The sequence below is a fragment of the Podarcis vaucheri genome (genome assembly GCF_965113315.1).
Source record: "Podarcis vaucheri genome assembly, chromosome: 5".
In the NCBI taxonomy this organism is placed as follows: Eukaryota; Metazoa; Chordata; class Lepidosauria; order Squamata; family Lacertidae; genus Podarcis; species Podarcis vaucheri.
The window spans coordinates 32,159,378-32,172,570 of NC_138763.1; the positions used below are offsets into that span (position 1 = coordinate 32,159,378).

The window sequence follows — 13,193 nt, forward strand, 5'->3', positions numbered from 1 at the left end:
GACTATGGGTTTCCAGATCAGCAAAACTGCTAAGTTTTTTTCCTGTTAAAGCTTCTACACTAAGCAATAACTGTGGGTATGGGGCCCATGCTGCACAGTGTTTGCCACAGATCCCAGACCTGCCATCCTCTTGGTCTCCACTGAGGAACTGAGTGTGGTCACTAGCCCCCTGCCTCACACCATGACAGCAGCTTTAATAGGAAGAGACTGGACTGTCTAATCTATGCAATTTTGCACACAGAAGGCTATTTTACCTAGTGCTGCACCGCACAAGCAAAAAGCGTTCGTCAAAAGTGAGCATAAAAAGATAAACACTGCTCTCTAGTGTGTGCTTTTTGCTATAACACTTAAGTACAAATACAAGCCTGCTGTGATCAAAAATAAAGTAAATTTCAATGTGGCCATGACGTTACTAAGGTTGTGCTCCTAACAAGACCTGCTAGGAGTAAGCCCCCACTGCCGTCAATGAGACCTGCATTCAAATCAACATGCACAAAATGGCAACTTGCACCCTTCAGCTTGCATTCCCTCACTGAATTAAAAGGAAAGCCTCCTCTTCAGATTCCATACAAGAGTTCTGACAAAAATTATGAACCTTATGTGCCACTTAGGACACAGAGGAAGATTACAAACGTTTATTGCACTGCAATTTTCTCCTAAATGTATAAAATTCTTATTTTTCAGTACAAAAGAAATAAACAATTTTCAGATGGGAATGCAGAATTTTGTTGTAAATATCCCCCAAAACTTTAGATTTTTATGCATAAGCTCTTAAATTTCAGTAATGGAAGGAAAAAGTAAGACAAGCAGTTAAATTCACCAGCAATTATGCACTTGAAAATAAACAGGATTTTATAATCTACACTTGTGGTCTTTTGTTTGTGTTTAAATAAACTAGAACATATCCAATACTGCCATCATATGGAACAAAACAGAATAGCAGCAAGTGTGCTTATTCTGATTGCTATTCACTAGAGAGCCTTCTTGACATTAGTATTATGGACACAGGACAGCGTTGTCATGTTGTTTGTAATATTTATTTATAAAATAGATCTATATATTGCTGTCTCATATATACACACACACATATATACATATATATATATATATACACACACACACACACACACACAGTGGTGCCTCGCAAGACGAAATTAATCCGTTCCGCGAGTCTCTTCGTCTTGCGAAGCACGGCTATTAGCGGCTTAGTGGCTATTAACGGCTTAGCAGCTTAGAGGCTATTAACGGCTTAGCGGCTTTAAGAAAAAGGAAACAAACTCGCAGGAACTCGCAAGACGTTTCGTCTTGTGAAGCAAGCCCATAGGGAAATTCGTCTTGCGGAACGACTAAAAAAAGGAAAACTCTTTCGTCTAGCGAGTTTTTCGTCTTGCGAGGCATTCGTCTTGCGGGCACCACTGTATATATATTGCAGCAGTTTACAACATAAAACCAGATGATAAAATTATAGAAAGTTAAAAACTAGTTTAAAACAAATAGAAATTAAAAACATACATCAATTGACCATGGGGGGGTGTACTCTTAACTACATGCATAGTTCTGGAGGAACAGAAAAGTTTTCAGCATGTTTCTAAAAGTCAGCACAGATGAATTGGAGGCTATGATTCTTAGTTGTATTTTACAGCTTGGTTTTTGTTTGTTTTTGGTTATTGTATTTATATTTCTGAACTGCCCTGAGAAACCTGGTGATGACGGGGCATGATATAAATCTACACTAGATCTTAGCTAAATGGCTGAAAGCAGTAACAAAAATTATCCAATGACTTATCTGCATGCATATTTAAATCTGTTTTTAACATCACACCACGCTCGCCATTTCAGTAGTCTAGCACGTTCAATAAAAGCCAATATGGCTTTTAAAATACTTTATGTGAGCTGTACCAAATGCAGTCTGACAACTCCTTTTTCCCTACTTTAGCCACCATGTTAACACTGACATGGAGCTGGGAGAATGAGGCTTACTGAAGGAGTAAGTGTTCCAGTTATGTGACTCACTTCTCTGCAGGAGGTTGGGCAGGAGCAACTTGGAAGGTTCTATGGGTTCTCCCCACCCCAAAAAGTGGCACACACAATTGTGGAGAGGAGGTGAGCTCTGTGGAGTTCACGCCCCCCCCCCCTTGACATTATCCAAGCTGCTTTAGAGTATAAGGGGCAAAGAACTGAACTCTCACTTCTCTTTCTTCTCACTTCCCAGGTCCAGTTGGGGGGCGGGGGTCAAACAGAAGCTCAGAAAGGAAGGCAGCCCCTCATAAAGCTTTGCCAGACACATTATTATAAAAAGTGGGGGAACTAAAATGACCATTCTGCTAGAGGAAGGACACGTGGGCTAAAGTGTCCTGGAAAAGCTTGACCTGGGCTGCACTTCAGGGCCAAAGAACTACAATGCTCCCACAACTCAAAAGTGGTCCGCCAGTGGATAAACTCAACATTTTAATCAGATCATTCTTCCCTGCCCCCCCCCTCTTTCCCTTAAAAAGAAAAATAAGAGGAGAATAAGCAGTTCCATCCATTTGGCATTTTGCAACTGCCAAGTAGTTTAATAACTTGCATAATAGAATGGCCTAAAGCTCCCTCATACTGAACATTCATTCCACTAATTATGCTTAGAAAATAAACTTACTAAGTAGCTAAAATGTTAATCTATGCTCAAAAGCCGTTTGCAGGCAGTAACAACTTGTTTTCTGTAACTTTTCAAGCCAACCAGGATGAGGATCATGCACATTTATGAACCACAAGCTCTCGCAGCTCATGAATAGCAAGTTTTAGCTGGACTCACTAGGAAGCCAGTATTTGTGGCTGCCCGCAATTGTCACCAATCCATCCCCTGCCTCAAGACCTCTGGCAGGAAGAGAGAATGCAAGCAAGGAGTGGCGTACTTTTTTCCTCACCTTACATTCAAAGGTATATAAAAAACCAAGAGCACACAGCTCTTGCTTCCCATTAAAATCCTCCATATGCAACTAGAAGAAACTTAAGAGGATAAAAAATAGGTAAGAGAGCAGTGGTACAAAGGCAATATGACTAATTTGTTCACTGGATGAGCTCCCTGCACTGCTGCTGAATGTGGGAAGGAGGGTCTTAACTCAGCAGTAGCGGACATGGAAAGGGTCCAAGGTTAATCCCCAGTCTCTCTATATGGGGATGGTAAAAGACTCCTGAAGATGGACTGGCCAGGCATTAACACAATTTCCTTTGTTTTAAGAAAATGGTAGGAAAGTCAAAAGCTGGCTCAGTGTATAATGTTTGTTTTGTTTTATTTATTAATAGTTATAACAATTTTAATAAAGAGTAGCGGTTGTGGAACTAATGAGCGCTCCTACCTGTTCTCAATTCTAATAATGCTACCCTATGGGCATAATTTAAGCTATGTTTAGCACCATATCCCAGTTACGTGATTCTCCAGAAACAGAAGACTTTAAATGGACAGTTAGACATGACTGCTGGGACAGAAAATAAAGACAGCTACTGAACAGATTTGTAAGAACCTGTACCTCCATGCTAGGAAGGGATTAATCACCCAGACTTTAAAATCACAAGAGCACTCCTCCCTTTTACAGTGTCGTTGTTCACATTACCTGCACAGGTAATGGCCATTTTGCTGTGCAGCTAAGCCATTTTTTTGGGCTTTGTGTTGTCATTTGAACCCAGTCTCCTAGTTCAGCTCTCCAGACAAACCACAAAATGTGAGTCTTGGGGCAACCTTTTGTCACAGCTCTTGGCATGTCTGGAAAGAGCTAACCCACAAGCCCATGTCTGAAAGGCACATTAAGCCAAACCATGGCCTGGTTCAGTACAGCGACAAAACAATCAGGGAGGAGCAAAACTGTCCCATTCTTTTCTGTGGCAGTTTGCTTGTTTGCACTGAGCCAAACATATGCACTGGGCCAATATTTTTGAAGCACTGAAACTATATGGAGAGTGTTGAGTTTAACTCCTGCACATGGAAGTGTCTACCAACACCAAAATGTCCACTAGAGCACCTGGAACTGTTCTGGAGAAGAAAAAGATGTGGCATGAACAACTTACACCGATTCTTTCCTTCACCAAAATGAGCCAAGAGAAAAAGTCAAAGGACTTGGAGTTGGGAGGTGTTGGTCTGTCAAATACAAGTATTTTCTCTGCAGTGTATGGAGAACTTGGGCAAACAGATCTTTGCGTTCAGGACAGTTGTCAAAGAGGGAGGAGCAGATGCCATCAGTAACTTGGCAATGGGATTTCCAGGTTCATGAAAACAAAGTAAAAACCCACTTAAGCCATGCATCAGTGATTCTCTACTATCATAAGTAAGTCTGAAGTCTCCAGCCATTTCCCACAGTGCTATTTCACACAAACTATTGTGCGGCCTGTGGGGGCCCTCCAAGATTCCAGGCGATTGCTGCCCCGGGCATCCTTTCCTTCTTGTCCTCTCCACCACTTAAGCCTGGGAAATTCTCCCAGCAAGAGTCCAAGTCAACAAAGTTTGAAAAACTAGAGCAACAGTAGATGACCATCAGCCATAAAAAATGTACCCACCTCTGTGAATTTGATTACTAAACTGGAAGTTTGAGACTGCACTATCACACTCAAAGGTAGCAAACATACAAATTATCCATCAAGACCCAGAAGAAGATTTGTGAGAACTCATCTGTAGCCAACTCTTCTGAAAAGGTCCACACAGTAGACATGCTTCCCTCTGTCAAATCAAACTTACCAAGGAGCACTATTAGAAGAAGAAGAGAAGGAGTTTGGATTTGATATCCCACTTTATCACTACCCCAAGGAGTCTCAAAGCGGCTAACAATCTCCTTTCCCTTCCTCCCCCACAACAAACATTCTGTGAGGTGAGTGGGGCTGAGAGACTTCAAAGAAGTGTGACTAGCCCAAGGTCACCCAGCAGCTGCACATGGAGGAGGAGGGAATCAAACCCGGTTCACCAGATTACGAGTCCACTGCTCTTAACCACTACACCATTTAAATTTGCCGCAAAAACATACGCTAGCCTGCTTTCCATACCATGACTGCATATACACTGTCTATACTCCTTCCTTACAACATAAAAGATTTTACACTAGGAGTGGGGAACCTGTGGCCTCTCCTGATGTTGGCAGACTCCCAAAGGCCACCAGTGCCAGCCAGCATGGCGAATAGGCAGGGATGATGGGAGATGTAGTTCAGCAATATGTGGAGGGTTACAGGTTCCTCGCTTCTGCTTCACATTCCATTTAAAAAGGGATGTTTTAAAAAAGACGGAAACATAGCATACCTTTTTAAAAACCTTTCCAGATGGCTGGATTTCATCTTCCTCCTTCAAGACTTCCCGTGTTCCCAGGAGTTTTCTGTCCTTAAATTTACTCCTAGCATACTTGAAAGCTTTGTCGAGTGTATCACAACCAGGGTATAATACAGATGCTAAGCAATGCAAACTGTTAACAGATCTGTATGCACTGCCTGGCCTGCAACTCACAGGTTTAGCTTTAATTTGCTTTGACTTGGCTATGACATGTCTTGCTCCAGAAAATAAATACCATGGAATAAAAGTTATAACTGTGTAAAGCAAGATTACAAAGTTTATAAAAAAAAGAAGAAATGGGTTGATATCATGCTTTAGCTTCATAGAGTCCATTTTTGAAGATTTCATGCTCTCCTGTGTAGCTTACAAAGTATATCACAAAAAGATCAATGAAGTCCTGAAACAGAAAAAAGGGGGGAAACTATCATCACACATTGACCGCATTGACTTAGGTTTCATAATTAAAACTCATATTCCATTTATGGAACTATAACTAAGTTAAAAAGGCCAAGCAAAAGTGGAGAGGTTAAATGTTTGAGCACAACTTTCATGTATGAGTCCCCCATGTTTGATTCACAGCATCTCCAGTTAAAGGGTTCTGAGGTAGGGAAACTGAGAAAGACATTTACCTACCCCTCCTCTCTACAAAGGTCCCTCTTCCACTTCCTTGTTTTCTTTAACCAAATTTTTCACAACGAACTCATAAAATCACAGAATTGTGGGGCTAATTGTCAAATGGAGGTTAGCACTTTCCTCCAAGGGTTCCTGGTTCATCTAATCAAAGTTCACAACAGCAGCCCAATTGACAAATGATGTTTAGCACTTTGCCTCCAAGCAATGGCTGACAAACCTATTTCAAACCGTAGTTGAAAGGCAAACTGCTGCCAAGTGGTTGATCATGATAAAATGATTAGGTAAACTGGGAAGTGTAGAAGGAAAGATGCATTTCAGGCACAAGGAGTCTGCATCACATACTCGAGCCTCCGAACCATGATTTGGAGAATGTGTTTGGGACATCTGAATTGAGCCCATACAGTGGTACCTCGGTTTAAGGACAGTCCGGTTTAAGAACAATTTGGTTTACAAACTTCGCAAAACCAGAAATAGTGTCTTGGCTTGAGAACTTTACTTCGGTCAATGAACGGTGGAAGGGCACGGGTGATGGGAGGCCTCATTAGGGAAAGCATGCCTCGGTTTAAGAATGGTTTTGGTTTAAGAACAGACTTCTGGAATGGATTAAGTTCATAAACTGAGGTACCACTGTATAAAGATACCTGTGAACAATGTCTAGACCTTATAAAGTCAAATATATGTTGTTCAAAAGAATAGTACAAAATTCTCAGTATACTTAGAAGAGTCATTCTTAAAATATACTCAAAAATAAATTGCAAAAAAACCCAAAAACTTTTTTTCCCAAAAAGCACAGGAAACCCGAAATTTTCTACTGAATCTGCCACTGGTCCGCATAGCTCACAATTTCCTACCAAACTGACTAGCTGCAGTCCTCCTATCCAGTACTTACGGCAAATTATAGACATACATTAAAGCTAAATTAAGCAAGGAAAATGAATGACACAGTGTTTACAATTACCCTTTTTAAAAAAATAAGGAACGTTTTTTGAACATTCAGAAATGGCACAACATCATAAAATGTCATCTTACTTGTTCACCTTACTTACCAAGCCATATTGCTATGTGGCCTTTAAATAGATGTTTAATTCACTGGCAGAACTTGCATTAACACCTTCTGTTGTGCCTGTAAGAAAGCAAGAGAAATGGTATGCTTTTAGCTCACAAACCAAAGTTCAGATAATGATAGAAGGGCATGCTCTCGCCACAAATTATCATACTACATTCATAGTACTTCAAATGAATTTTACTACAAGCTATAATAAGCTATCTGAAAAACGATGGGATAAAAACATATTACAAAATATTTTACATGCAATTACATTTCACAATTATTAACCAAGGCTACCACAACATTCAGCAAACCCAACCCAGCCAACCTTTCTGCATGTGTTCTGGAGTAAGCAAGCTACAGACAAGCCTGGCTAATGCTATTAAGATTGTGGTCAAAATCTACAAACTAGGGGATATGCAAACTTTTACACAGAACTCTTCAAAAAAAACAGTCATGCTATCGATAAACTTGAATTGAAGCACTTAACATTGCACAATGTGCACTAAAAGACCTCAATAAAATAGGAGTCATAACCATAAAAGAAAACAGCAGCTAAATGTGCTAATATCAATATTTAAATAGATGCTAAAAGGCCCGGGAGGACAGGAAAATCCCTGCCTGGTACCAGCACAACATTAGAGAGAATTCTGCCAACCAGTTTCAGACAGCAATTAACATCCATGAATTTAACAGTTTTGTGGCACTTTACTTTTAAAAACCAACGAATTTATGAAGTTGATTAAAGATTCCTTTCTTCATGTAAAGAGAAAGCAGTGCCAGTAGCCCCAATTTCTGTCCTGAAATATGCAGTGCAAAGCAGAATGCTTGATGGCAATCTCTGTATACTTCTAGTAAACAATTCAAGTAAGAATTTGGGCAGGGAGATTGTACCTGTGGGCTTGGTCATAAAAGGCCTACAGGCCCACTGGACAAAAAGATCAGCTGTGTCTTCCCCATTGTTCAGTTCCCCTACTAATCAACAGAGAACCAACTTGTTGTAGTGCAGGTCTTAATTTCTAAAGCCTCTCTTTCCTGCAGTCTCTCTGCCATAGTGTGGGCATCTAGGTTGAATAAAAATACTGGCTTTGTTCTAGTGCCACAACCTTGGTCTTTTCTCTTCACTGGAAATGGTCTGAAGGACTGATGGGTGCTCCGAGTCCTACAGAAACTGCCCCCTTTGTGCTGGCCTACTTTTACCTGGCCTGGGTGGGTGGGTGGGGCCCTGACTGACTCCAGCTACAAGAGGTGGTGCTGCGGCAGTGGCGGCAGCCAGAGACCAGTTTATCCTGTGACCCCTGAAATACTTCCTACTATGGATGCCTAGAAGCTAGCAGGGACGAATATTGTGTTTGTTTGTTTTGTTGGGGTCAAGATTTGTGGGTTGGTTTTTTTGCTGTTATTGGTAGTATGATATTTGCTGTTATGGGTATTACTCAACTAAGTTTTAGTCAGAGTAGACTCACTGAAATTAACAAACTTAACTTAATCATCTTCATTAATTCCTATGGTTCCACTATGAGTAAAACTTAGCTGAATACCACCCTATTTTTTTTAATATAAAGGTAAAGGGACTCTGGGGTTGCAGCGCTCACCTCACTTTAGTGGCCGAGGGAGCCAGCGTACAGCTTCCGGGTCATGTGGCCAGCATGACTAAGCCGCTTCTGGCGAACCAGAGCAGCGCACGGAAACACCGTTTACCTTCCCGCCGGAGCGGTACCTATTTATCTACTTGCACTTTGACGTGTTTTCGAACTGCTAGGTTGGCAGGAGCAGGGACTGAGCAACGGGAGCACACCCTGTCGCAGGGATTTGAACTGCTGACCTTCTGATCTGCAAGTCCTAGGCTCTGTGGTTTAACCCACAGCGCCACCCGTGTCCCCCCCTTTTTAAATATAGTTAGACCTTATTTTGAATTATGTGCAAGTTTAATTTTACTGTAAGCTTAATGAGATGTTTTCATTAATTCATGATAAGCCTTAACAATAATGATAAAAATAGGGTGATTTTACAAAAATATAACAAGATTTAAGTAATTAAGTAACAGCCACTGTGGTGCAGTGGTTAAAGTACTGCACTGGGACCTGGGAGTCCAGGATTCAAATCCCTACCTAGCCCTGAAACCCATTGGGTGACCTTTGGCCAGTTACTATCTCTTAACCTGACCTATCCCACAAGGATGATGTGGGGATAAAATAGAGAGAGAGAAGCAAGTATATCATATTGAGCTCTTGGGGGCGGGGGGGGGGGCGGAGGTGGGATACCAACAGCATTTTTTTCCTGGGAATTTGATTTCCCTGAAATTGCTACTTGTGAGTTTCCAGAAAGTATGCCACATGGTCTATATTCTCCATCTCGAAGAAAGAACACAAATCATGGCAAGCATTTTAGGTTTTAATAACAAAGAACAGGTTTCAAAGACCCACTCTTCAGCACAGCTAAAATTAAATTATATTTTAAAAAATACTATTTAAGAGCAAATAAAAAAATTCCTTCCAGTAGCACCTTAAAGACCAACTAAGTTAGTTCTTGGTATGAGCTTTCGTGTGCCATGCACACTTCTTCAGATACACTGAAACAGAAGTTGCCAGATCCTTCTATATAGTGAGAAGGTGGGGAGGGGTATAACTCAGAAGGGTGGTGGGAATGGGAGATTGGCAGATAGCTGAGATGAGCCTGTTGACGACTCTTAACGACTGTAATAGGTCTTACAGGAAAAGGCAAGGGGTGAGAAGGTGAGAAATGGCTTAGTCATGTATAATGAGATAAGAATCCAATGTCTCTGTTCAGACCAGGTCTCTCCATGGTTTTAAGTTTGGTAATGAGTTGCAATTCAGCAGCTTCTCTTTCCAGTCTATTTCTGAAATTCCTTTGTAGTAAAACAGCTACTTTGAGATCTTGTATAGAATGTCCTGGGAGATTGAAGTGTTCTCCTACTGGTTTCTCTGTTTTGTGATTCTTGATGCCAGATTTATGTCCGTTTATTCTTTGGCGTAAGGTTTGGCCTGTTTGTCCAATATAGAGAGCTGAAGGACACTGTTGGCATTTGATGGCATACACAATGTTAGACGATGAGCAATTAAATAGTCCCGAGATGGTATGTGTGATGTTGTTGGGGCCAGTAATGGTGTTGTCCGGGTGTATGTGGCAGCAAAGTTGGCATATTTAAGAGCAGTTATTCTTCAAGAGCACCTGCTAACAAGTAGTCCCGGTCAACTCTGAAATACAAGGGGGTAGGGAGAAGGCAGGTTGATTCCCCACTTCACCCTTTCTAAACTGCACCCTGGTACTACAAGGAGCAAGGTGGCTTATATAGTCTTTCTTTGCTTTATTTTACCCACAATCTCTATGGTGACATAATATATTATGGATGCAGCTTTAAATAATTTTTTGCCAGGTTCCACTCAAGTATTAAAGCCTGTTTCAAAGAAAATGTGTTTTAGGATTTATTCAAAATCAGTCTGTCCAGAGTTCTAGGAAATGCACTGACTGATCCCATTATACAATTATTATACAATAATTACTTTCAGAGGTACGGTTCTTAAATGGGAAAGTGGGGGGAAATCCAGATAAAAATGTGTTTACCAGCTTATCTGATAATCCTGTGGCGAATAATTAAACTAGAATAAAGCACAAAGTGTCAAGACAAAGAAACCTTAAATGACTTCTCATTGTTGTGGTTGGTACCGATGGGACAGCAGTTTCTAGGCGCTTCAGTCTCAGCTGAGTATTTCACCCACAACGTTGCAGAAATCTAAAGACAAAAATGTGAAACTAAATTAAAGCAACTATAAAAAAACTAATTGCTGCCCTTTCACCTAAATAGCTGCAAGATCCAACCTGCAAAATTTCCAAGTTGCACTACATTAATTAGATACAGACAAAATACAATTACTGCCATGATACCCCATAGTCCATTGCATTCCGTTCTATTTATTTCCTGGATTTGTATCCCACCAACACAGCATTCAGGGAGGCTCACAACCAAAAAAACTAAAACCTAACATCCAAGACTAAGCAATTATACATCATATTGATTCCAAGTCACAGGCCAATTTCCAACTATGAGATGTGCACCATCCACTCAAATCTGGATTCTGTTGGTTACTAGCCCATGTCTAACAGATCATGCACATCTACCACCATGTGTGGTATTCCATTTTTGGTACGTCACAGGGAACAATTGCTTTTTGATAATTTGCCAGTACTCTAAAATTTGAGTCCTGCTCACAGCAGTGGATGCAGACACCAGGTCACTACAGTTAGGAACTGGCACAGAAAACATCTTCAGGTGCTTCTCTTGCGGACAACACAAAAGCCCACTATCTCACACAGAGGAATTAAGTCACAACAGCCTGTATCCTCCAAATAGCAGAAATGTGTACTTTGCAAACAATAATGAAATTTCAAACATGCAAGAACAACATGCTGAAAGACTGGGCTAGAAGAATTACTGATGGGCTTAACAAAACAATTCTCTCTTCAACTTTTGCACATATGTCCTAAGGAAGGCCAAGGCCATCTGCCCCCAAGATCATAAGGTGAGAATCCAAAAGAATTCAAAAATGCTTAAAACTATAAGAACTTCTAGTGTACAGTTTTCATTTTTGCCTTGACAATTGCCTAACCTTGATTAGCTTTATTCTTTTTTAACAATAGCATTCAACTCAGTTCGCAACAGTCAAATCTAATATAGAATAATGAGGTTTTTCTAGATAACTCAGTCATTAGAGCATATGGCTCTAAATCTCAGGGTTGTGGGTTTAAGTCCCACACTGAGAAAAAAATTACTGTACTGCAGGGGGTTGGAATAGATGACCCTTGGGGTCCCTTCCAACTCTATGGTTCTATGATAATATGAGATAATATGAGAGTGAAGTCCTAGAGCACAGTTTCTCAAACTGCAATCCATGAATTCCATTCAGATAGCCTAAGGAAAAGTTATGGAATGTTCAATAAGATCTGAACTTGGTTGCTTTTTTTCTGAGAACAGTGCATGAGGCACAGTCAAATTATCAAAAAGATCAACAAATTATCAAAAAGATTAACAAAGACCCATGATTATCAGAATTATTATTATTATCAATTTAATTTATACACAATTTAAGGATGCACGAAATGATTAAATATAAAAACAGATGCAGAATGTGACAATGATTCTGGTGTTGAAGGGGCAATAATATTACACTTCATATTTAATCCGGAAACAAAACCTGATATTTTTCTGGCTTGGTATCACCATACTCACTACATACTTTTATTTGGTTGCAATAGCCTGCATATGTTATCATCAGATGCACTTCCGCTAGCGTACATAGTTGGGTATTTTGTGGCTGTTTGTCAACTGTGCATTTAAGGGTTTCACTTGGTAGAGTTAAACATGGAAGGGAAACAATGTGTAAGCCCATACAGTACATGATGTGATTTTATAGCTGTTAATGAAAAGGAAACTCCCACTTAAAACACAATCCTACTCACAGTTGCTCCCCTGCACCTTTTACAGGGCAGAAGTATAATGCAGAGCAGAAGTATAAATGCATGAGGTATCAGCTAAAGCCAGTGTGGTGTAATGGTTAGTGATGGACTAAGACTTGGGAGACTGTCCAGTTCAAAACCCTACTTGGTCATAAAGTTCATTGAGTGGCCTTGGGCCAGTCACCATCACTCATCCTCATAACAACTCTGTGAGGGAGGTTAGGCTAACATGAGGAGAGGGAGAATTATGTATGCCACCTTGAGTTCCTTGGAGGAAAGGTGGACTATTAATGTAATAAATAAATAAAAACAAATGCACCTTGCTATTAATTTTACAAATATATCATAAAGTTGTTTGCACATTATACAGTTTAATTTTACTACCTGCTGAACTTTCTGTGCACTGCTCAGTTGCATTTCAGGGCTATACTGCAAACAAAGAAAAATATGTCACAAAATTACTTTGCTGTAACATCTATCAGGCTCCACAGTGAACCAGCAAACCATTTGCTTCTGCCCCAGTTTGGGTGGCGACAATACAGGAAAATAATGGATTGAAAACACCCAGATACAAAATTTAAGCTACTGATCTATTTTATATGTACTTCACATACAATCCTGTGTGTGTCTACAAAGTGTGATGGGAGTTAAATTGGTTTTACGTTCTGGTGTGTGATTGCAACCTTAGCTTGCAATCCTATGCACATTTACTAGGAAGCCTGGGTCAGTGTACATAGGACTGCAGTTAAG

The 13,193-nt window shown here is 40.4% G+C and overlaps 1 protein-coding gene across 2 annotated transcripts in view; it reads right to left on the minus strand.

The window, feature by feature from the left end:
• Positions 1–13,193, minus strand: part of ACSL3 (acyl-CoA synthetase long chain family member 3) — a 51,466-nt gene that overhangs the window by 22,787 nt on the left and 15,486 nt on the right. Inside the window, exons 1-4 of one of the 2 annotated variants that reach the window (XM_082221791.1) lie at positions 12,828–12,843; positions 10,624–10,722; positions 6,967–7,043; positions 5,261–5,684 (exon numbers count right to left, since the gene is read on the minus strand). In XM_082221791.1, the coding sequence (XP_082077917.1) occupies positions 5,261–5,635 (375 nt within the window). In that variant the 5' untranslated portion in view covers positions 5,636–5,684; positions 6,967–7,043; positions 10,624–10,722; positions 12,828–12,843. Of the gene's footprint in view, positions 1–5,260; positions 5,685–6,966; positions 7,044–10,623; positions 10,723–12,827; positions 12,844–13,193 lie in introns of those variants that run through there. The other variant, XM_082221792.1, reaches the window with a different exon arrangement.